At 41.4% G+C, this 25,666-nt stretch overlaps 1 protein-coding gene across 1 annotated transcript in view; it reads left to right on the forward strand.

Annotated features, from left to right (window-relative positions):
* slc24a3 (solute carrier family 24 member 3) overlaps positions 1 to 25,666 on the forward strand; it is an 86,117-nt gene that overhangs the window by 50,984 nt on the left and 9,467 nt on the right. The window contains exons 3-13 of the mRNA XM_028423967.1: positions 18,245 to 18,321; positions 19,762 to 19,836; positions 19,968 to 20,052; positions 20,791 to 20,894; positions 21,336 to 21,410; positions 21,499 to 21,524; positions 21,619 to 21,672; positions 22,575 to 22,702; positions 23,024 to 23,184; positions 24,651 to 24,885; positions 25,083 to 25,249. Coding sequence (XP_028279768.1) covers positions 18,245 to 18,321; positions 19,762 to 19,836; positions 19,968 to 20,052; positions 20,791 to 20,894; positions 21,336 to 21,410; positions 21,499 to 21,524; positions 21,619 to 21,672; positions 22,575 to 22,702; positions 23,024 to 23,184; positions 24,651 to 24,885; positions 25,083 to 25,249 — 1,187 coding nt within the window. The remainder of the gene's footprint in view (positions 1 to 18,244; positions 18,322 to 19,761; positions 19,837 to 19,967; positions 20,053 to 20,790; positions 20,895 to 21,335; positions 21,411 to 21,498; positions 21,525 to 21,618; positions 21,673 to 22,574; positions 22,703 to 23,023; positions 23,185 to 24,650; positions 24,886 to 25,082; positions 25,250 to 25,666) is intronic.

The raw sequence follows: 25,666 nt of genomic DNA on the forward strand, positions 1-25,666 counted from the left end.
ACATTATGTGCTGTAAAAGTTAAAGGCATGCATCTTAAGTACCCTTGGAAGCTTCAGAGCAGTCACTGGGGGTGCAGCTGGAGGTTATTCTTATTCTGCCACATTTAAATCCAAGCGTGTTATATGTAGCAATGATATCATTCACATCAAACAAGTATTTTTATTTCTCTCTCTTGTTTTCTGAGCCTTCGAACATTCTGAGATCCTGATGAGAGTCTCCCACTGCTCAGTTTGCCAAATAAAACCTTTATGATGACTCGCTCCTTTTCTGGAGAAGCCAGTAAGCAGAACATTGGCAACATTTATGCAGAGTCTGTCAAGAGAAATTATGAAAGAGCTGTCTCCTCTCCAGCCTGGTTTATTCTCGGCTCAGATGTTTTCCATGCCCTGAATCAGTAGGCTGCAAGCACATTTCTTTCGTGTTGTAGATATTATCAGTAGGGGCCAGACACTGACGATTACACCATGCACACACACACACACACATACCTGCAGATCTGTATTGCTACCCTGGATGATAATCTTGTCTTTAACCCTTACAGCTCACTGAGTTCCACAAAAAATTTGTGCGTCACCTCAATCTTGTGAGGACTGGTTACCGCATGGTTTCTAATCTCCAGCCAAGATGGGAGAGCTGCTGATGGTGCTGCTGATCAGCCAGTAATACAATATGCACCCCCATGCAGATCCATGCTGCAGTGATGGCATCATCTGCAGCGGAGAGTGGATGTAAAGCAGGATCATGTAGAATAAAAGGAACATTAAAGTGGGTGTGTGATGGGATTAATATCAGGCCCATCTGCTTGTGTACACACAGATGTCATATATATACGATGGCAGCCAGGGCTAATGTGTGGGATGTTAGAACGGCACGAACAATGTGGTACAGTTGGGGTTTTTTTTTGCGTAATGATATAAAGAGGATAGCGTATCCCATGTCAGGAGGGCACATGTTAAAGAGGGGGCATGTAATCTTCCTGTTGGTCAGAAGGAGGATTGTGCTGCAGATTTCAAGGTATTAACTGGTGTGTGCAGCGCGTGAATGTGTGTGAGTGTGAAATATACAGGCAGATTGTGCCAAATGCCAAGTGTCACTTCTGGTCATCTGCTTTGGGTAGTGACTGAAAGAACGAGGTTGAAATGTGTCCCATAGAGACGACAGTGAGGTGATCAGACATCCAGAAAGAAGCTGGAGTTGAAATGCTTCCCCTCTGCAATTAAAATACCCCCATAATTCCAGCTAACACCCGGAATAGAAGTTTCCCAGGAGTGTTCAACAGGGAGGAGAACACAATGGAGTATCACACATTATGTCTTAGCATCTGGCCAGGGAATAGCTGAGTCCCACAGGTTGAATGGAACATGTTGCATCTGCACTAACTACCTGATGCTGCTGCTACCACAGCCTGACCCAGACCCTTTCTGTCCGCTCCAACAGTGAAAGCCACTTATTGGAATTATGGTTACTACAACAGACATGTCCTGTTCACTTGCTACACCTTGTTAGCCCTCTTACCTGTGCTGAGACAGCAGTTTGATCTAGTGCCGTTCTGGAGCCTACACTCTGCAGAGTGCAGTGTAAATGCACTAAATCGTCCTCACAGTGTCCGCAGTTTGTCATGTCTGTTGACATTACATTTGCACTGTCTTTCCCCCTGCCTCTGTTCCTCTGCATCACTCCCTCACTGCACATGAACACACTCTCTGTCGTGTCCTGTCTCCAGCTCTGTGAGCAGCAGCAGAGGGAGGCTGGGCTCAGCTGTAGAGCGCTGCTCAAGTGGAGCTCCATGGCAGCAGTGCATTAACCCTGCGAATTATTAACATAGCAACGAGAGAGCTGAGTGATGCCTCTGCGGACAAAACCTACCTACATGTAGAGGCAAAGTCACATCTACATCTGAAATTTGGCTTAGGGTTGGTTGTTTTTTATGGGTTCAGAGAACAGAGAGTGCATCAGAACCCAGGCAAAGACGGAGGACTGAGGCATCCAAAAAGGTTGAAAAGATGTGGAATGTGAGTGCAGAAGGGAGATTCTCTGGAGATGAACAGGGCATGGGGGCTGGAATCTGGCTAGAAATGAAGCACTGACTGTAGCAGGCTCTATGATCTAACAGTGTACAAGTGTCAGGGCAGAGTAAAGGAAGACGTCTCCATTTTTGAACTGGTTGCAGGTGGTGGGGCTTCCAGCTCCAGCACACCTGTCTCCAGAGGACAGAGAGGGTGCTGCTCAGACACACGGAAAGTTAGAATAAAGGCTAAAGCCAATCATCAGTGCAGATTAGCAACTAGGCCGCGATTAACAATAAATCAATTAATTGCACGATAAATGGGCTCGATACGTTTTTCGGCCGCGATAAATTAAATTTGCACGCTCGTTTGTTTTCCTCTCTGTCTTTCTCTCTCTCCCTCTCGCTGCCAAAGAGACTGGATGACAAAAGGAGTCACTCCGGTGCGTCGTAGCGTATAAAGTGTGCAAAGTCCGGCCGTCGGACTTTATATGACCCTGTCTTAAAATGTGTCAAATCAACAGGTAGTTCTTATTTTTTAACTCATTGTGTAACGTTTACGTGATGTTCTGAGCAGACCACGGTCTGCGTCGCCACGGTGCGTCACAGCGCTGCAGGGCTTGGACGCTGGTTACAGCAACACAGAGCTGTGAAGCTGCACAACACTGGTTCAACACTTCGACACAATTCACCACGAGACTAAACATGCTCATGTATAGAACCTGCTCTCAGAGAGAGTCCGCCTTGTACGAGTGAAGTTCTCTGCCTTCTTACTGGCAGCACTCGCGGCAGCGCCACCCATTAGTTCTCTTGCCCAGTCCTCTGGTGCCATCTCTGCTATCAGTTTCTTTTGTGTGTTTCTGTCTACATGGTGGTGTTTTTAAAATTCACTGCAGCTGTCTGCAGCGGCCTGATGCGCATACACACACGCAAACGCGTGCGCACACAAGCACATGTGCATACAGGTGAGCCCACTCCCAGAGAGTGCGTGTTGTTTGGCTCTGTTGCTCATGAAGTGCTAGTTGGACTGACTTAACTCCATTGACTATGCTCAGATAAGCCATGGTAATAGGCCTACCACTACTCATAATAATAATATTAATATCAACATTAATATTAATAATAATAATAATAATAATAATAATGTTGATGATTGGGGCCTTTCCAATGTTAAATGTTCTTTAGAAATTAAAGTTTATTGATCTTTAAAAGGGTGTACTTATCCACATTATCGCCCTTGTCCACGTTATCATTATATTAGTTGAACATGGTCTCAAAATGACAATATTATCGCTTATCACAATAATTTTTCTTGGCAATTAATCGCCCAGCAAAATCTGTTATCGTGACAGGCCTAGCTGCAACACTTTATTTTCTATATATGGGTCATTTGAGTATATATGACTGTGATTTGTTCACTGCTAAACACTGCTATGCAGAATGTTCACAGTGCATACTGCTGGTTTTAAACACAGATGTAGAAGTCTTCCCAGGCACAGATGCCAACTTGAAATGGAGCTGCCCAGTATTATGCCAAGGAGCTTCTACCACCTGATCTATATAATACAAGAAAAAAATCTAATTTTCTGCATCTTTACACTTGTGAAATTGATTTAAGGACAACTTGATGATTTGAAGAGACGAAGTTGTTTAAATAACATAAAATTCAATTAAGGAACACTTTGCATGCACAGACCTCCCAGTGTGTCTGCATGTATAAAACCTGCATGCTGTTTTTAATTTAACCTTTAAATGTTCTATAAGTAAGAATTTGATTATGTGTATATAGAGCAGTATGGTGGTGCAGTGGTTAGCACAACCACCTCACAGCAAGAATCTTCCTGGTTCAAATCTGGCTGGGTCCTTTCTGTGTGTGGAGTTTGCACATTCTTTGTTAAAGTTCTTGAATCCTTAAATCTTCTCCTGCTTCCTCCCTCATACCAAAGACCTACGTTAGAGTTGTTAGGGACTGTAATGCAGGTGCAAGTGTGAGAGTGACAGGTTGTCCGTCTCTCTACTTTAGCTCTGCGATAGACCAGCAACCTGCCCAGGGTGTACCCCACCTCAGCTAGCCTAATTGTTTTCTCTATTGCTTTATAATGTTCATATAGTTTTGTCATTATGCTAATACTGGAATTCGTCATCATAGGGAAAGCAGGTGCAGTTTTGTGTACTTTGCATGAGTACATGTGTGTACATGTGCATCTAATGACCCTGCAGTCTACGTCAATTACAGTGTGTGTTCGGGCACTAGCGTATCCACGGATTACAGCAGCTCATTTTCCTCCTCCTTCCTTTTATGCAGAAAGAGGATATGTGAGCCTTTTGATTGGAAACTGTCTTAAGCATGTTCATTCATTCTGTGAAAATGATCACCTTTTCTTCTCTCTGTCGTTCTCCCTCCTCCATCTCCACCGACTGCCTCACAACCTTTTCTTTTTACAAGCATTCCACCTCCGCAAATGTGTTTGTAATTAAGCAGCAGGCTCGCAGTCACATGCTGTCAGAGCAGCCCATTACACCGGCACAGTGTAAAGTAAATGAGAACACGACTACGGCACATCTCACATTACTCCCTATTGTTTCCTTTTTCAGTCTTCAGCTGCAGATTTACTGCATGACTGATGATTCAAGACCTTTAGGTGGGTAATGTATATTTTTGTACACACATACACAGTGACTGTCTGCTACAGTGTGCGACTGCTCTTGAATAACAACCCCCTAAGGCATGCACAAAGTTTGGATTGGCCACAAACAGCTCGGAGATACTTTGAATGTTATGAATGATGACAAAATTGATAGGAAAAGTAAGAGTCTGGTCCAGGTTGCGCTGTCCTTTGCTGTGCTTTGCTATAAACGGTTCCTCTGCAGCCTCAGGCCTCAATTAGCACCAGAGGTGGCTCATCGGGGGTGGGGGGTGGGGGGTGGGGTGCCAGGTTCACACTAGCCCACCCTTGAGCTACAGTAGCCTTACAACTAACCCCTGTGCAGCCCTGCCTGTTAGCTCCTGCTAATTGCTAACTGCTGTGTTGTGTGGGGCAAACGATGATTTAGAAGTCTGTAGTTTTGTTTGTTTTTGTGCCCATTTTTTAATCATCACATACTGTTACTTAGAATAGATAAAAGTAGCTTTGGCTATGGAAAGCTGTTTATGGCATTGCTTTAGTCTGCAGAACTGCATCTCCTAATGTGACAACAGGTATACGTGCTGTCCATGAATCTGTATCAAAGACAAGGAGACACTTGCTAACTGGGTGCACAGCTATTTGCACGATCCTCCTTCACAAAACATTCGCAAAAGATCTAGTGACAACGATAGCTGTTGACTGACTTATAGACTAAAATGCTTTGTTGTGATTGACTGCTAACATTTATCATTTATTAACTAAATCAAAAATTCAGAAATCAAGACCTATCCCTACACGCTCTATTTAAAATATTCCCACACAGCTGAGCGGCTCAGCATGTTGTCTTCTTTGTTAACAGTCTCATTCACTATCTTGCTGCGAGTGTTGGGAGCAAAACAAATCACCAAGGTTCATGCATCTCCAATTGTCTGCGAGGGGCCTCATCCATAATGGATGATGTTAATACCGCTTAGTGTCTGTGTTTTTATGTGTAAATATTCCAATAATATGACCTTCTTTAACTTCAGATTGGGGCATACTTATGACTTCCAAACATTAACATGTTATTCTTGTCTGCATAGTGTGCACTTTCTGCACAGTCCTCAGGTGGCAGGAACCGGAATCTGTCTGTGATGACGTCTCCTGATAACTTTGTTCACTGGTCATCAGTGCTACATTTCAAAGACATATATACATTATCAGTAGTCATGCAATATTTTGTAAATGCGGTCAGTAATGAAAGGAGAAAAAATATATTGATTTTTTTATCTTGTATAATTTGAGTCCCAGGTCAGCGCAGGTCATAATCTGATTTCTTGCTGCCCACGTTTTGCTGCCACACTGATTAAATGCCAGTATTACCATGTAACCTTTAGCTAGGAAGCAGCACAAACACACACACACACACTCTAATGTTCAGTGTGTAGTTTTTACCATCTGCAACAAAAAGCAGCTCTTACCGTCACTCATCTCCCTCAGATACCCTCATACCTGCCTCCATACTCAGACATATCCAACCCCCTCCATCCCTCTTTTCATGTCCTTTTTTCCCTGTCTTCCGGTGCCACGTGATTTAAACCTCACCTCTCTGGTAGTTCTTCTCCTACCACTATTGCGTCACTCAGTCAGAAATAGACATGTTTCTATGAATATGACGCCTCTCTGAGGGGGTTTAGAAAAAAAAGAAAAAAAAGCTCCCTGGAGACAAAAACGACGGAGTGTTTCTGACACAGAGTGTACAGGGAGAGAGCAAGAGTACCTATTCCCAGCCAGCACTTGTTAAAAGCATGTCACAGTGGTGAACCTGTCACTGTGGAGACAACCGTGATTGATTCTGAATGTATTCCGTCAAGGACTCTGTGAAACTGAAGTCACTTCTTGATCTGATATGGTCATCTGCTGGGATAGTGGCACAGGGACCAAAAGCCATCCACAAAAAAGATATTTCTTTACACATTTACAAACTGATTTCCTTGTTAAACTTTAGCTGGAACCAGCGTTTTTCCTGTGAAAACATATATTTAAAAATTAGTCAACTTCATTTCGACCCAAGTTGAATTAAGTTACATTAAGTCATTTATCATTTAAAGGCCAGTATCTGCCAAGACTGATGTGTTGGTGATAATGAGGGGCATCCCTAATCAGAAGGCAGTGAAGCTCCTGCTTTCATTCCTTCTTGTGTGTTCTCTGTTAGCCATTTATCTCTGTTTTAAATATTCAGTAATCAAGTTGATGTAGATAAAGAAGTACTCATTTGTTTTAAAATCGATGTAAAGATCATTCAGCTAGCAAGCTTTCCAATATCAAAACATCACTGGATTTTATCAGTTGTGGTCAGTTATTGTAACATTTTCACTTGATTTACCCATATCAAGTGACCCCAAGGGACCCATTAATGGGGGCTTTTTCATGCACCCAAAAAAATAAAAGTCATATAACACTGTACTAACCATGTAAAAAAAATAATCATATTGCATATCAAATTAAACAGGAGAAACTTTACTACAAGCACATATAAGCCATATTTACACACATCAAACATAACTTCAACACCATGCAAATCAATTATCAGTCATCTAAATAAAATTCTCATATCAAAGTCGACACACTTGCCACATGGTTATTGCTAACTCTGTGATACTTCAAGTCACACAAACAAACAAGGTGTCATATGAAAGCTGAGACTTTACCAATTGACACTGTTACAGTTGTTTTGCTATATTATAAATATTTGGTAAATTAGAATAAAAAAAGAATATAAAAGTAAAAAAATAACTAGTTGAGTGAGTAACAACAAATTCTGTCTTTCTTCTGTAAATTTGCAATAATCAGTCATATTTGAGGGCCATACATGCTTGGTTCCGATAGACCAACATGTCTCTGTTTATGCAAGACTAAAAATATTAGGATTAGACATTTATTATGTTTGTGGAGGACTTGTTTGAGGGGAGAATGTGGCAACGGTCGTTTAGTATAAAATGCATTTTCTTCTATGTGGCTGGTCATTGGTGAGTCTAGCACTAATATTACTGCTACCTGTCAGATCTATTGGTTCTGACCTTTTGTTAGAGGTGTCAATCACCCTAATCAACCCGTCCATTGCGAAGTTATGAGCCTGCATATTTGTTAAGGTATTAGCTTAGCATTAGGTGGGCGAGGCCTATCTGCTTTGTGCCATCTTTTTCATTTACAAAGAGCCAGAGGCATACAAATTAATACTTACACAACCCTTTATTATGACACCAAAAGTATTCAAATACACCTAGTGGTTGCTGAGATATACTCAATTCATTTTGGGCATGCCATTTTCAAGCTGATGCCTTAAAAATGGGCTTGGGGTGGAAGGAGTTAAAGCCCAGATGTGCAGACCTGTGCTGTCAAGACCATTTGGACCAGCATATGCAACCTGATGGAGCAGATTCTCTCATGGTGTAGGCCTGGATTTATCTCCAGTATGGATCTGGGCAAACCTTTTCTGCAAGGAAATGCTGTATAGCCTGTTGTGACCCTCTGTACCAAAAGCCAGAGTGGTGATTGAAATCCCAAGAATGTTTTTCTTTATATCATACTGTTAGTTGAGTTGTTGCTGGATTCTTTTGTGGTGCTGCTGCCATTGTGAGATGCAGAACTTTTCCAACATAGCAATGTGCTGTAGCACCCACATCCAATCACACACACATCTCTTGTTGCTTGATAGTGTGATTTAACCCATCACCAAAACCATCCATGTGGTGTAGTTGCCTATACTAATACCCAAACAAAGACACGCCAAAACAGACTTACTAGCAGCAACATATGATTATATATGTATTATACACTACTGTAGTAGTAGTTTATAAGTAGTTAGAAAGGATTGCAATATGTCTGTTTTTTGGGTTTATATAGGCAAACTATGTTTTTATTGAACTGTTCTCCCAGCCCGACCTCCTCCCTAACCAGATCTGTTTGTCAGCTGACTCCGACAATAATGCCCTGACCACGCAATACAAAATGATATTATAAACCATAAACAGGTGACATTTTAGACAATTTTTCCAAAGTGACATACAATAAAAAGTAAACTAACTATAAAAAACTAGTTGTTGAACTCTTAAGGGCCACAACAAAGAGCAGAATGAGTCCTTCCGCACTAACAAGCAGGGCAGGATGAGGTTAGTTGCCCAGCTACTGTAGCTCAAAGGTGGGCAGCTAATGTGAACCCCACACACACACACACACACACACACACTCTCTCTGAGCCATCTCTGGTGCTAATTGAGGCCTCAGGCTGCAGACACTCAGTTTATAGAGGAGCAGAGCAGAGGACAGAGCAACCTGAAGTCACTCCTTCTGATCCACCATCCTCCTCCTCTTCTTTGCTTTATTGTTTCCTTTTAAAGATCTGACTGTAGATTCTTATTTTGCTGCACATGTTTCCTGCAGACATTAGGAGCCATTATGAGGACATGTTTATTTGTATTTATTCATCACTGATGTTAGCGGGCGATTTACAGGAAAGTGTTGTAAATAGAGCCGACCTCTCTTCGTGCTTCCCCCTTGTTTTCCCTAATTTCTACACTTTTTTTTCCCCACTGACGAATGTCCGACGTGTTAGGTAATACCACCCACTTACTTGTAAGCACTTGTGGCAGAAAATAAATGCAACCACATGCTGCAGTGTGTGTATATATGTGTGTAGTTGCATGCTTTCTTTTGCACTAAACTGTTAACGACTAGCAGGCGTAGGGCCACAGGGTCGAACATTTTAGACTTACATCATATTTTTGCAGCGGACACGCACATGGTGTGACCGTCGTAAGCTGCTCAGTTCGGAGAATGAATGCATGTTTGCATTAAACACCGAACCTAAAGGACTCAGAATGTCAGAATGGCCCCGGTGCTTACTGTACCTCTCAATGCATTAAAATGCATCTGCAGGATTAGGACAGATACTGCAAGGCTGACAAGGGGCTGCAACTGAAGCATTGTTTGTATTTTGTATTAAAAATGCACAAAATTCAGCACTGCTCAGTATAAACCAAGCCACGACCAGCGACTAACAAAAAAAATCACAGCACTTATTTGATTTATAAAAAAAACTTTAACTGTTATTGCTTAAAGACATGTGTGAGTACTTCTCGCCATGATTGTGCTGTTTGGTGTGGAAAAACTCTTGAAAATTGCTTTGGGAAATGACGATCAAAGATAGATTTAAAAAATAAATCAATAAATAAGATATATCTCAACTGACTGAAAAATATTCCTGTTTTAATCCTTGCAGAATAGCTTCTGATCCCTGTCATTCCTCACAAAAAATAGGTATTAATAATATTATTGCTGTGTATTTATAAAATCCTAGTCTCACCTATGCATGCTGACATGACATTACATGATGAGTACACATTCCCACTGGAACCTTAATTAAAAAATATGTCTATATATGTATAGTCAGCTTCATTGATCAGTTGTTCCAAGGACAATAAGATTGGACTGTTTTTTGTCCTCACTGTGTCCTCACACTAAAACAGTAAGGTTTCATTTGAATTATTGGCTGAGATATAAAGTCAGGTTTGTCAAATGGCTGATAATTAAATCATGAATGATAATATAGGTATCATGAATAAAAAGCCATCAAATAAGCACATGGTGCAGTTTCACTGTGTGGTTTTGACATGTGAGCCTTGTTGTAGTATCTGTTACTTCTTCCTGACAGCAATCTTCCACTACACACAGCATGCATGTATCTGTCCAGCACAACAGATGCTACCGCATGCTTTGTCATAGATGGAGGAAAAGCCATCTGTCATCTACGTAAAGCAGCGTCTTTTCTGCGGCTCTTAAAACACAGCGGCCTCAGATCATTTTAATGATGTATAGGATTTGTAGGATTTTCGCCCTCTTTCTGTGTCTGTTGGAGCCACAGAGCTCTTACGTAATGCTTGCGGTTTTATGTAAGTGTTGGGGGGGTGGGGGTGGCAGCGGTGCGGATTGAGGTGGGGTCGACTGTTGTTTCTCTGCCCCTGGAGTGACGAACCTTACGTCTCCACTCAGGTCAATCCACATTGATCTCGCGCAGCTTTGGGATTTTACAGCTGACCTTGCGTGTGTGTGTGTTTGGCTAAAGCTCCACATTTGTGTCATTCTCAGAAATAACCAAAATTGCAGCAGTGATTTACTGTATTGGTTCAAAATAAGAGATGGCCAGATTATAGGAGGACCCCCATTTCCAACATCTGGTTTTGCAGAATAAAAAGACTTTCTTGTGATTAGAAGCACTTTGACACTCACGCCGTGAACTCATCTTCACTGCACTCACTTTGAAAGGGCTGGAAATGCTTGCTAACCTCGCAGCAATAAAGCTAAAAACTACCCATAATTCAACTCTCTTTTATTTATCCTTACTTTTTTTTCACACTCTGCACAAGCACGTCATGTTCAGTTGTGACCGCAGTCGACCCGCATTAAAGCACTGACAGCCAGCCCTTTCTGACAAAGTAAAATCAGTGTGATAGTTGTATTTTGCAGTTATAGGGTGGTGCATCTGCATGTTATAATTCTATAGTTCTTTGGATATTGCATCCAAAGCAAAGAGCTGTTTGTGGTAAATTTACAGTTATTACGTACGTAAGTACTTATAGCACATCAATTTTTTCATATATATATATAATTGTTTACATCTATAGGTGCATATGATTTCTGCAGTTGCATAGGCTAACATGAGGTCAAATCATCCTATTAAAAACAATTGCCATAGATATCTCTTTTGGCATTTAGCTGGTTGGTTAGAATTATATGTTTTCAGGTGGCATTAAAAAATGTTAAATAGGGCAGTGTGTTTTTTTTTCCCCTTAAGCTAAATGCTTGCTTCCCATTTTCCATAATTCTTTTCTGTGGCCTTTGTCTTTAATGTGATCCCCCTTAAAACACATTAAAACTATTTAACATGACAGATGTCTTGTACGGAACAAGCATGCACCTAGAGTGTCCTCAGGAGTCTGTATGGACATCTGTGAGATATGTATAATACAAACCTTACCTGATAGAAAGGTAAATGAGTGAATGAAATTGCTGAGTCATACGCGTCTGCTGCTGTAAGATTTTTCCCTGGAATAAGTTTAAATCGCATTGATTTTTTTTCTTTTTTAGATATGAAGATTATGCAATGCTTTTGTCTCACTCAGAGAATATTTAACAAGATTAGTGCAGTATGAGAAGCTGACGTCAGCACAGTCCTGAGGTCATTCTGGTGGCCGCATGGACGCCATTTAATCCTAAACCATGATGGATGCTCATATATGACTGATTGTTTTTGACATTTAAGCACTCAAGAAGCTTTTATCCAGAGTGACAAACAATGGCGTAAATCCTGTATCATGTGACTGTTACACACGACAAGCAACACAATGAGGTGAAAGGTCAAGTCTTACATGAGAAGCCGCAGCAAAACAAACAAAACAAAAAACTCGTCATATCATATATTACTGTTGGGAAAAGGGTCTAAAATCATATTCTAGTGTTGTAATAGAATATTTTCCACACCTGTCCTTGGTTGTCATCTAACACAGACCCTGTTAATACCCACGTGTGTCCCATGTCCACCCATGGTGTCGTATAGATTAACACAATGGAACGATGTCCAAACTCTTAACTGACGCTGCTATATGTCAAAGCTGAGCAGATAAGTGGCGAATGAACAGCTGGGCTCTCCCTGACCTGTGAGATTACCCAGTGTTCTCATTGCACCTGCATGTCCCGTGCTGTGTAGTGCCACTAGAGGTCACTGTATCTGCACTACAGCTGGTTTATCCAAGGTCAAATGTTGAAGAGAAGCTTTTGTTTGTTTATTTCGTTACCTATGATTGGCTAGTTACAGACTGCACTGATATATGTATCCGCAGTGAGTTTCTACTCATATTTAGAATAGTTTGTAATTTCATTGAAAATAAATGGCAGAAAGTGTCCAATGCGAGTTTGTGGTTAAAGATGGAAGGAAGGTCAGAGATAAGATGAAATGATACTACATTTACACATTTAGTTCCATTGTTATGAATTATACAGACTCTAGACAGACTATTTAATGCCTCAGTGTTCATTTTTTCAGTGCTGATTGTTACTTGTTTGTTTGCTTGCTTGTTAGGACAATTTTCGATTTCCCAAAACAGAAATACTACAAAACATACTGACTTTTTTGTATAGTATAAGTGGAACTGCACATGTTAGTGATGAGAGCTATATTGAGAGAGATATATTGGAACACTGATACTTTTTTGTCCAGTGTACACCACTACATTCAATTTAAAATGAAAAACTTAAGATGTGTCAAGCCTTTCTGCTTTAATTTAAACGTTTTGCTAAAAGTCTGGCATTAATCATTCAAGAATTATAGACACACACGCATTTTTGTGTTCCATTTATAACTGAACAAATTGCTGCCAAGCAGTTGCATGGCCTGTTTCCTCATTACTTCATGACTAGTCAGACAGATAAAAGTCCTGGACTTGGTTCTGAGTGTTACAGTTGCATTTGGCAGGCGGTCACTGGAACTCTCAACAACGGGTCCTAAAAGGTGACTGTGCAAGTGGAGGAGGCCATCATCAGGCTGAACAACAAAGTAAACCTATCAGAGAGAAACGGGAACTAAAAAGAAAAGAAAGCTCAGCAACAGACAACAAGCTGCAGACAACTGGTTACACTCAGGAACAGAAAAAGCAGATTAGACCCAGTCAGAACACCTGTCCAAATATGGAATACGATTGTTTGGACTGATGAGTCCAAGATGAACTTGTACCACAATGATGGCAAAGAAAAGTCTAGAGAAGGAAAGGTTGAATGGCTGTTAATGCCTTTTGTGTGTGTGTGTGTGTGTGTGTGTAGGGATAGTAGCTATTTGGTGGTGTGTTGCTCGTTCTTCCCACTATATCAGTGCCAGACTAAAGGGACAGAGGAAAGAGAAAGGACAGCTTTGTGATAATGGTCTCTCTCACACACACTTCTCTGATAGAAATTGTGTTGGCCAGTGTCCATGCCTGCATTGGCCAGGTTCAGTGAGCCTCTAATCTGTGAATTGAAAACACAAAGACTCCTCATGCGCGTTCCAAAAGAAGCAGTCACGCCAGCAGGCTGGAGCTGTTGTTGTCTGCCTTGTTTCGGGGCTGTGGAATCGGCTGAAGCAGCATTTCATCCTCATCTGCAGAGGCCTGACTTGTGTGTGTATTTTTGTGGTGTGTATGAATATGCATACAACATGTGTTAGATGCAAAACAATACAGAGACTGAACTTAATTGTTTTCTTCCCTGCTTGTTCTCAGAATGGCTGTGTAGCTGCACTCTTGGCACAGGCTTTCCTGGCTGTGAGGGTTCAGTGGGAAACACATTCCACTGGAAATGGCCCGGCAATGAAACTAAAGCTGCCGACAGATTTTTTTTTTACCAGCAGAGTTGATAAACACTTCTCACTAACTGACTAAGTGTAGATTTGATGTCTGAGGTTCAGCTGATGCTCTTATATAAAGTTACCAGATGGACTGGGAGCTCTGCACTGTTGGCTTTACTGATTCTTTTTAGTCACGTTTCACTGACATTTTCATATTTAACACATACAAGTAGGCCTGGGCGATATGTTAAAAATAAAGTGTCTGATTTTTTCACGTTAAACACGAGGATTAGGATTTTAATCGGTTTTTTTAACTGTTTGTGGTGCTGAAATAATCAAAAAACTTCTTGAAGTTAAAATCGACAATGTGTAGTTAAATTACATTTTTAGCATACCCACAACCAGAAGGCCTAATGGGCAACTAGTCAGGTCTGTGTCATGGGGCAGGCTGTGGGCATCAAATGAAGAGAGAGGCTGCAAAATGGATGATAATAAAATGCTATAATAATAGGAAACCCCTGTTTTTACTGTGTGTTTTAACTGATAACACTAGCTTAAACACGCAAAGTTTCCTCCTTTGGTTTATTGTTAATCAGCCTCAATTATTTATGCTACTACATAAAAATGCAGTGACGTGGGCAATCAGGAGAGAGTGAAACATCTGTGTTATTAAAGATCTTTGCAGCACCGTAAGGATAGATGACATTTTTGAAAGGCACGCTTGCTTCTGGCTCTGACACCACAGAACTGCCTTTTTAAGGGGCGATCTCTTCTTTAAAACTCAATTTTCATAAAAAAACATATTGTCCTAAAGAGCAAATTCTAATTGATCAACAAAATCGATCGCCCAGCCTTTTGATTGAAGAATTATGGCCAGCATAAATATACATTTTGTGTCCATCTGTTAAGTTAAAAAATGTTTTGTTGAGCTGTTTTAATAATTAAACTTTTTTCTTACCTATTAGAAGATATTTGTGTTACAGTTTATTTGGTTTTTATTATAGCGTTCTTGTAACATGCCCCAAATATGGTCGTGTATTGCTGTGACCTCACCCACCAGTTAGTGCACCTGTTGTTGCCATTTTGGCATTGTCTGAATCCACCTAACTCCCACTTAATCCCAATATGGGCAAAGCAGGTGGAGCTGTGGAGCTGACATTTTAACATGGAGTTCTCTGAGTAGTGACTCATTTTTAGAGCAAGCCAGGCTTCTATGACAACAGTAACCCTCATATGCTGGGTGCTGCTCTTCATCTGCTATTACTGTGCTTTCAGTCCAATGATTGTAGGACAGAATCTCACACTGGTGTGTTCTCATATCACAATCATTCTCTGATGATGGATCCCCATCAAACAGTAAGTGAATAATGGGCACGTCTTCTGGTGCTTTCTGTCGCTAAAGCATGTGTTTTCCATGGCAACGATAAACAAATCTATTAGTTTCCTCCGTTAAAAAAGTGGGAACACAACCCAACCCAACATTGCAATCACGTCTCTCTCTTCTACTATGGATGCATGTTAAGGTGACCTCTGATAGAACATTTGCCTGCTTTGTTGATTTTTTTATATATGGTAAAGCCATGAAAAGCTCTGAGGTGTATCAGTACTTACACAGCAGGTTAGTCATGTGTTGTTAAGGACACAGTCTGTACAGACAGTACAGGCAGTGGGATGCTTATGTGCTGCAGGGCGGCCATGCAGCTGTTAAAAAGGTAAACTATATAAAGAAAAAATTATTAGAATATATATTTATATTATAAATATATATTCTAATAATTTTTTCTTAATACACTTGATAACTAAAGTCAGCTGCACAAATGTTATGGGTTATCTCTGCTGCACCCATAGTCATAGCCATATGTCATTTTTATGTCCCCCATGGAAAGAGGATATATTGAGTAAGCAGGGAGCAGGAATTTTTGTGAACCAACACAGAAGTCAGCATCTCATGGGCCCACTTTGTCTATTTAATTATTGCAGTAAATAAGCCACACAGTAGGATAATCTTGACCCCTAAACACAATCGCCACAATAGAGCTTATGCTATGGCATAAACTGTACCACAGGACAGTCACATGACTACAGTATTTCCTTTAACTTTTCTACAAACACTTTGAGCTGCTGATGGGTTTTAGGACTCATTGTTGCAGCACTGTGTGGTCAAGTGTAAAGAGGTGTTAGTAGTCATACCATGATGCATGGAAATGTATGCTGTAATGAAAATATAATGGATTTCTCAGTTGTGATTCAGGTTAATAACATCAGCTGTGCTAAGAGATCACTTATACTGTGCGATGGCAGTCTCATAATGAAAATCTGAAAATACAATCCAGCCCTAGTAACATGATGATAATCAGCTGTCTACTGTTGACCATTGACATCACAGTGCTTTCTACAGCTAAGACCACACAGAGACAGGTAAAGGTCTCCTTTCATTCAAACCTCTTTCTGCCCATACTCTTCCTTCTTCATCATTTTTCTTCATGCCACATTATGTCAGATTCCAAATTCTCTCTCGCTCTCTCTCCCTCCCTCTCTCCCTCCCTCTCTCTCTCTCCCTCCCTCCCTCCCTCCCTTTCTCTCTCTCCCTCCCTCCCTTCCTCTTCTTCTCTCTCTCTCTCTTTCTCGCTCTCTCCCTCCCTCTTCCTCTCTCTCTCCCTCCCTCTTCTTCTCTCTCTCCCTCCCTCTTCCTCTCTCTCTCCCTCCCTCTTCCTCTCTCTCTCCCTCCCTCTTCTTCTCTCTCTCTCTCTTTCTCGCTCTCTCCCTCCCTCTCCCTCCCTCCCTCTTCCCCTCTCTCTCTCTCCCTCCCTCCCTCTTCCCCTCTCTCTCTCTCTTTCTCGCTCTCTCTCTCCCTCCCTCTCTCTCTCTCTCTCTCTTTCTCCCTCTCTCACTCTCCCATGCTCTCTCTCTCCCTCTTCCCCTCTCTCTCTCTCTCTTTCTCGCTCTCTCTCTCCCTTCCTCTCTCTCTCTCTCTCTCCCTCCCTCTTCCTCTCTCTCTCTCTCTCCCCCTCCCTCTTCCCCTCTCTCTCTCTCTCTTTCTCGCTCTCTCTCTCCCTTCCTCTCTCTCTCTCTCTCTCCCTCCCTCTTCCTCTCTCTCTCTCTCTCTCCCCCTCCCTCTTCCCCTCTCTCTCTTTCTCGCTCTCTCTCTCCCTTCCTCTCTCTCTCTCTCTCTCCCTCCCTCTTCCTCTCTCTCTCTCTCTCCCCCTCCCTCTTCCCCTCTCTCTCTTTCTCGCTCTCTCTCTCCCTCCCTCTTCCTTTCTGTCTCTCTCTTTCTCGCTCTCGCTCTCTCTCCCTATCCCTCCCTCTCCCTCCCTCCCTCCCTCTCTCACCCTTTTTCCCTCTTCCTTTCTCCCCCTCTCTCTCTCTCTCTCTCTCTCTCCCTCCCTATTCCTCTCTCTCTCTCTCACTTGGTGCGCTGCTGTCAGTTCCGATGAGCAGACAGGTCCGTGTTGTGTTTGAGCCACACAGGGCAGGCTGAAGCTCAAGCCGCCTGACTCACAAGCTCTCGGCTGTTGAGAGGGAGAATGTCACTGCACATTGGGTTGTCTTCACGTTACACAAGCGCACGCGCACAAACACACAAATAGTGCCAGGATATTTCCCAGACAGAGCAAGCCAAGCAAATCCCAAATACACACACACACACCCTTACAGGCTATTTTTAGCCTGGCCACTCGTATGCAGACTCATATTCAACAGGAAATGCACATGATGGCTGTGAATGAAGATGCAGCATATTTTGGCATGTTGTGATTGGTCGTGCCGTCAGACTGAGAGGGATTCATGCTGTCACCTCTGTCAGGTCGGGGGTGGAGGGACTGAGCGGTGTCAAAGTGATATCTCACTCAGGGCGGCTTCACACTGAGCATGTGCAGAGCTGCAGATATGGATGTAAACATATGTAAGAGCTGAGTGACACAGAAGAGCTGTGTGTGTTTTTGTAGCTTTGCCAACTAGCAAAAGATTTCATGTGAAATGAGACATGTGTTTCCTTTCTGTGTATTTATCTTTGGATTTCAGCTAATGGTTTTATTGGAACGCACCGAAATGCCACTTCTTGTTCTGCCCTCTTACTGGATATTAAAGTCAGCCCTCCATGTGTCTTCTATCTTGACTTATATCTGTGTATAATTATATTGATTTGTTTATTTATCTTGATGAGATGTCCCATGAGCCCCTCAAGGTATTTTATTGAATTGTCCATATTTTGCCTCCTTTCAGTGTTTTATGATACATGTGCTTTTCCTCTCTCTCTGCAGCAATCCATGAGTTCCCCAGGGATTATTTCACCAACAAGGAGCGCACTGAAGGAGCGGTGGGCCTGCACGTCCTCTGTGTGAGTACAGAGTACCTCTGTAAAGACAACAGTAAAGATGCGGGGGGAAAAGCCTTTAATAAGACACCAAGATACAAATACTACAGTCACACACACAGATGTGACACATATTGACTTACTGCCTATATAATATACTACATGTTAGTCAAATATACAATAAAATAGAGGGTGTAATCCTTGCAGTGCAATAAAAAGTAAACAAACAAATACTATAGTGTAGTATTTTGATCTAATACAGCCATGAGTCTTTTTGGGAAAGATGCAACAAGTTTTTCACACCTGGATTTGAGGATCCTCTGCCATTCCTGCTTGCAGATTCTCTCCAGTTCTGTCAGGTTGGATGGAAAATGTTGGTGGACAGCCATTTTTTAGGTCTCTCCAGAGATGCTCAGTTGGGTTTAAGTCAGGGCTCTGGCTGGCTAACATGCACTGTGAGCTGTAAGGTCTTATATAGACAGGTGTGTGTCTTTCTTCACCAAGTCCAATGAGTATCATCAAACACAGCTGGACTCAGATGAAGGTGTAGAACCATCTGAAGGATGATCAGAAGAGATGGACGCACCTGAGTTCAATATACAGTGCCCCAGCTGCTCCCATGATCATTTGTAGGCTTTTTAATAATGGATTTCTATTGTTAAAAAAAGAGTGTGATGATTTAAATTGTAATCCGGCATGCACTTTGTCCTTGGTTAAACAAAAACTCAGAGTGAATCATTTCCACATTCACACAGTCTGAATTCAGAGGGAATAACCGTCAACCCATATACCCATGAACACATATACAGTACTCACACTTCATTTCTACTCTGCCTTCAAAGTAATTGCAGATGTGCAACAAATTTCTTCCAAATTAAAAGCTTTTTTTTAATGTGAAACATTTGCCTAGAAAGAGAGAGTTTTATTGATGGTTACTTTACTTGGAATAAAATGGAAGTCCAAATAAAGAATACATTAGAGAGTGAAAACAGCAGACAGGAGAGACACAGACAGATCACATTATTTATTGTAAAGTAGTGCAGACACACAAATGACACCAAAGGACTAATGTACACATAGTTAGACTTTACAGCCAAGACAGTAGAACATCATACACACCACCTCCTCGGTTCAGCCTATGAATAGATGGGATACTCTGATGTCTGCAGTTTCATGCACCTCACAGCTTCTTCTGTAATCTAATCGCCACCTCCAGCTCTGAACTAAGACACAAAGCATTGGAAAGAACATAAATGTCCCAAAAAACAAAAACGGTGTGGGTCTATAATTATGTCCACAAGTGCCACAGCTCAGGTTAGCAAACAAGAAAGTGATTGAAAGCAGAACCTGTGATCCCTTTGTAAACACTCAGGATGAAGCACCAATTCTTAAAGCAGGTCTCGGACAGTGTGTGTGTTGCTCCTCACCTCTGTTTGTATGTGTGTGTTTCTTTTTTTTCTAAAGGCTGTCTACATGTTCTACGCTCTGGCTCTAGTGTGTGATGACTACTTTGTCCCCTCGCTGGAGAAGATATGTGAGGTATGAAAGCCACTGCAGGTCACTGCTGCACTTGAACAGAGCTTTCATCCACACACACACACACACTCTACACACACTAATGCTTTTTCTGTTAAGAAAATCTCTGTCTCTCCCTTTTACACATTCATCAGCGCCTTCAATTGAGTGAGGATGTAGCAGGGGCGACCTTCATGGCAGCTGGCAGCTCAGCACCTGAACTCTTCACCTCTGTCATCGGTGAGAAACACACACACTTGTACTCGCCTCACATTTACATAGGATGGAATACCTTGATCTCAAAACAACAGGCTGCATATATTAATAAATATGTATTCACCAAAACAAATTTGAACCAGTAAATCTCAGTTGCCTTCAATTTTTCCACAAATAATCAAAGTGAATTGAGTTTATTCTACTCACATTCTAATAATTCTGCTAATGCAATAAAATGCTTGCAACCTCTGTAGCAAGGTACTAAATAGATCATTGCAATCATCTTCTGCTAAACTGGTAAGCCTGCAAATTATGATTAACTCGTAATAACTATACTCTGTTATTAACTTATTTTACAATGCCAGATCAATGTGCTGTTGGTGTCTCAGCGTCTGTGCACTAATATCATCATAAACAAACTACAACCTGGTGTGATGGTGGACTAGTTTGCCATTAACTTAACCAGCCAAAGTGATTCATGATCAAATGTGCAGCAGTGTGAATCTTCCCCAACAGTAAACTCTCAGCTAACTCTGTATGTGAAAAATGAAGAGATTTGATTTGAGCTGATTCAAGTTTAGAGTAATTGATGTTATCTGGGCAATATATTAAAAACATTACTTCCAGGACCTTTCATTTTCTGTAATCTTTGTAAGAAGATTAGTTGCAGGAGACAATGTGGACCAAACTGGATTTTTCTGTAAGATTTGGAAAAATGCCAAAGCTTGCATGCATGCTAATCAGTGTTTTCTTACCATACAGGGGTCTTCATTACTAAAGGTGATGTTGGAGTCGGCACCATCGTAGGCTCTGCTGTCTTCAACATCCTCTGCATTATTGGAATGTGTGGGATATTTGCTGTGCAGGTACTGAGTAAACACACATGTTTAAACACAGGCAACAAAGAATGGTTAGGTCCACGTTAGACACAGTATAAGACAAGTAAGGCACAGTGACAGGCAGCAGCAGAGCCTTTTCCAAAGTGATGTTGTGAAGTTAAAACATCACATTTCACACTAAAACCTTGGATCAAAACTGTAAACTCTGGCTGAATCAGTGCATGATATCTGTCCTGTTATTGCTGTAATCCCGCTAGGAAAAAGAGAATCATACTTGAAAGAATTTTTTTTTTCCTGTTTAGATTACATATTACATAACACCCAAACAAACACACACACAGCTTGCTTTATCTCATCGGTAGTGTGCTGCAGTGAGTACCTTGTGGGATGTGTTACTCAACAGGACCAAAAAAAGTTGTTTGGTTTCTGCAAGTTTGAGCTCACTCTCTCTCTCACTCTTTGTCTCAGGCGATACGTCTCTCCTGCTGGCCGCTGCTCAGAGACTCCACCTACTACACTCTGTCTATCTCTGCTTTAATAGTGGTAAGAACTGATGTGACATCCCCATATTCATCCTTAAGGCCTTCACTCATAGATTTTCACTTCTCTATGTTTCTCTTCCATATTACAGTTCATATATGATGAGAAAGTGGTTTGGTAAGTCGAACATTATCGCATTATTAAGTATCGGCTGTTTAAATGTAATCACAAGAGTTTACAGTGCATGACTGGATCCCACTGTGTTTTCCAGGTGGGAAGCTCTCACGCTGATTCTGATGTATTTTGTCTACATTTTGATCATGAAGTGAGTATCAGGTCAAACTGAATAATATGGGCTCTAAAGATTAAATACACTGTGGAGGATTTTGTCTTATCGCTATGGAAAAAAGAGAGGGTTGTTTCATCCTTGTAACAACAAAATTTACAACTGCAACTCTACCAAACATGTTGCTGCAGTCGTTTTCTTGGTTTGCTAACTGAGTTAGTTATCCTAAATTTACTGAGTTCATATAAGTTAATAGTTCTTTACTGGCTGGCAATGACACAACAAAGTTGCAAAACTTTAAGACAAAGAATACAGAAAAATCCTTTATTTTCTATCACACTTTTTATAATTGTTGACATTTTCGTCTTTTACATGGATCTCCAAGTTCTTGATGTTCCTTCCCATGACTCTGGTCTCTTCACCAGTTTTCAGTTGGGTTCAGGTCTGGCTCGGTCACTCGGCAGAACAGATCCTTTAACTGAGAAAAAATGTACTTTAACTTAAAATTTGGCCAGGTTATGTATAATTTTAGGCTTAATTGTATATTGTGTAATATTCATTTTAAGAAATATTGATTCTTTAATTAGGGCTGTACAATATGGATTTTTTGCAGATATCTAACTTGGCAATATTGATCAACTCCCTTTTACTTTTCATTTTCAACTAATTGATGAGAACATCCAGCCCATCCTAACATCCACACCATACACCTACAGTACCAACACATGACATAGTTTTTAAGTATCCACTGAGGAGTAAGTGTTGGGACAGTGTCAATGTATCTGCTAAACTATATATTACAAAGACTAACTGATGAGAATAGAATATATTTAATCTTAAAGGACAAATGATGAAAATTGCACAAACCTTTTGCAGCAACCATCTAGTCACATAGATCACATTTTTTACAAAATGTAATGCTAACATGGTATCTTTTCCAGGATGAACTCCCACATTGTTCGTTTCCTGGAGAGGAGAAAGAAGAACTCGTCCAGTTTGAGGAACGGTGCGGCCAATAACGCTGAGCTAGAGGATGGCTGCGATGCTACAGCTGTTCTATTAAAGAAAGGTACGGTCTGACTGCTGTTACCCTGTGATGCAGCAGCTGCAGCTCACCCACCTCAACCACATTGTTTCTGATTACACCAATTAAAAGCAAAAATCCACATTGATTACTAAGATGTTGTCTTTGTTAAGCTAGGCTAATCCCCACCCTGCTCCATGCAATACTTGTACTATTTTCTATTAATGTGTGGCTCTGTAGGTTATCCACAGTAAGATATGGACATGTATATGTACATATGTATTTTTGTGTTTTAGCTTACGTATTACTGAACACAGTAGATGGATGTGCTGTTCAGTGGTCATAGCGTGTGTTTCTGTCCTACAGCGAACCACCACAGGAAGCCGTCGGTGCTGATGGTGGACGAGCTGCTGTCAGCGTACCCCCACCAGCTGTCCTTCTCCGAGGCTGGCATGAGGATCATGATCACCAGCCACTTCTCCCCAAGAACCCGCCTCACCATGGCCTCACGCATGCTCATCAATGAGGTGAGGAGATGTGCACCAGTGCACCGCCGCTGCTTTTGATTGAAAAAAAAAAGAGATTGCTGCCATTTCCAATTTGAAATGGACTGCAGCGTGTTTTTTTCTCAGAGGGGAAAGTGTTTCAGACAGACTCTTTAACAAGGTAATCTAGAGCTGCATGGAGACCCCAGCCTACAAATCAGCTCTGCCTCTGAAGATGCTAGGCATTACCAGCGCAGTGTGCATATACAAAGGTCTGACCAGACACAGTGTAGAAGAATCACATAACTTATTTGCTATTTAACAAATAACTGCAAAGATACCTTTAATTCGTTCAGGTTAAACAGTAACAGCTAATCAGGTGTTAGCACCACTGCTAGAGTGAAAGATGTTAGTATCATGGGTGGATTACTGCACAGGCTACAAGCATTCCTGTTCCTTTTCTAAGGCTCTGTGTCGCATTAGCTGTAGATGGTTGTATATAGAGCAGCTTTTTAAAGCTCCTCATCATGTTTACAGTTGTTTATATGGCATTTATTAATTGCACATAGAGAACACAAAATAGTTATGTCCCTGTCCTTTCCTGACATTAGCATGTATTTTTGTTGTTTTGAACACGTAGATCCATGTCTCACATGTCTGTTACCCGCAGGTGACATGTCACTACTGCAAGTAGCATTAAACAGGATAAACAGGAAAAGTTCAAGATAAAGAGTGGCTAAACAAATATTTTTACTTCAATCAGGTGGTTACTAACAGTAAACATGATGGAGCTCATGTTTCATGTGTCATTAAAAGCACTGTTTTATTGTGCTTGTGATCATATTTATGATGTTAGAGCTGTAGTCCTTCAAACATGATCGTATGCTGCTCTCTGTAGAGTTGCACAGTTTGAACCGGAACCCACTGCAGGTATCAGGTTAGCTGAGTAGGCAGTCCTTAAATGTGCTTAAAGAAACTCAAACAATGTTCCCCAGACATGGCCACTTAATAAACACATCGATATTTATATGAGGTATTAATTTCAAAGGAAATGTAACAAATGTATCGTGCAGATTATATCCTCAGTGATCAGAACCATATCCTAGCAATAACCATACCCCCCCCCCGGTGTCTCATCCAACCACGTCTGACAGCTGTTCCAAAACTGCTGCACTTGAAGGTGGAGTGAAAAGCCTGGCATCGCAGAGAGGAGTGAGACGTGAGAGTTATTCAAATGGAGATAGATGTGCATGCTTTCACTCTGCTCAAAGGCATCCTGCTCTTCCTCTCTGTTATTCATGTGTAAAGTTTGCATACATGTGAGAGGAGTTCTGTCACCTCCACACACCTGGCCAGCTGATGTATTTTTTTAGCACATGGTTCTGTAAAAAAAGTGTAAATATATATGTATATGTATTTTTAAAAAAGTATGTGGCAGTGTCCAACAGTGACATTTCATCCCAGTCCTCCCGCTGTGTTTTGTGTCTGTCTGTGTTGCTGATGTGCAGAGGCAGCGTCTCATCAACACACGAACTTTGACCAACGGTGACTCTGACGTCCCTGTGAAAGCAGGAAGTAGGCGGGGCATAGAGAATGGGCTGTCTGGAGCCGAGAGGGGTGCTCGCCATGACGACCGAGAGGCGGGTAACGAGACAGAGAACGAGGACAACGAGAATAACGAGAATGATGAAGAGGAAGAGGAAGAGGACTCAGAGGGACCCTTTGTGCCCTTCCAGTGCCCAGGTATATATGCTGGACTCAAGGATGTAGTGTTAAAGTGAATAAAGTAAATGGACAAAGTTGAAGTTGACTTGTGTTTGTGTATCTAAGTGTTCTTCCTGGTTTTAAAGGGAATAAACCTGTGTCCGTTTTGCTGTTATCTACACCCTCCTGCTGTGTTTTACCTAAAGCTGTGTCTCACCATGTGTGTGCGTGTATAGCGGGTGCATTTAACAAGCTGAAATGGCTGCTGGCGTGGCCTCTGTGCCTGCTGCTGTACTTCACCGTCCCCAACTGCTCCACCCCTCGCTGGGAGAACTGGTTCATGCTGTCCTTTGTCTCCTCCACCCTGTGGATTGCCAGCTTCTCCTACATCATGGTGTGGATGGTAAGTGACAGACAAATGACTGTTATCATTATTATTATTATCATGTAAGGTGTATTTCTGTGTTACAGGGACCTGGTTTGAAAACCAAAGCAGAGCTCTGCTGTTGGTGAAGTAGGTGCATTAGTGAAGTAGTAGCACATTGACAATGCAGACAGGAAGGCTACAAATAAACACCACCTTTATTTATTTCATTTGCACTCCTGAGAAATGTTACAAACTTCAGTGTGAAGAGAAATAGCAGCTGGTAAACTAAACCTACTCTCATGCAATTCTACAGCCTCCTTTGTAAACAAATTTAATTTATAATATTTTAGCAGAATATTAGCATTTCTTTTCTAATCTAATTTCATTTGAAAGCCATACATCCATCATCTGAACCCACTTTGTCCTGCAGTGCAGGGTCACAGCTATCTATGG

Source organism: Parambassis ranga, chromosome 15 (assembly GCF_900634625.1).
Source record: "Parambassis ranga chromosome 15, fParRan2.1, whole genome shotgun sequence".
NCBI lineage: Eukaryota > Metazoa > Chordata > Actinopteri > Ambassidae > Parambassis > Parambassis ranga.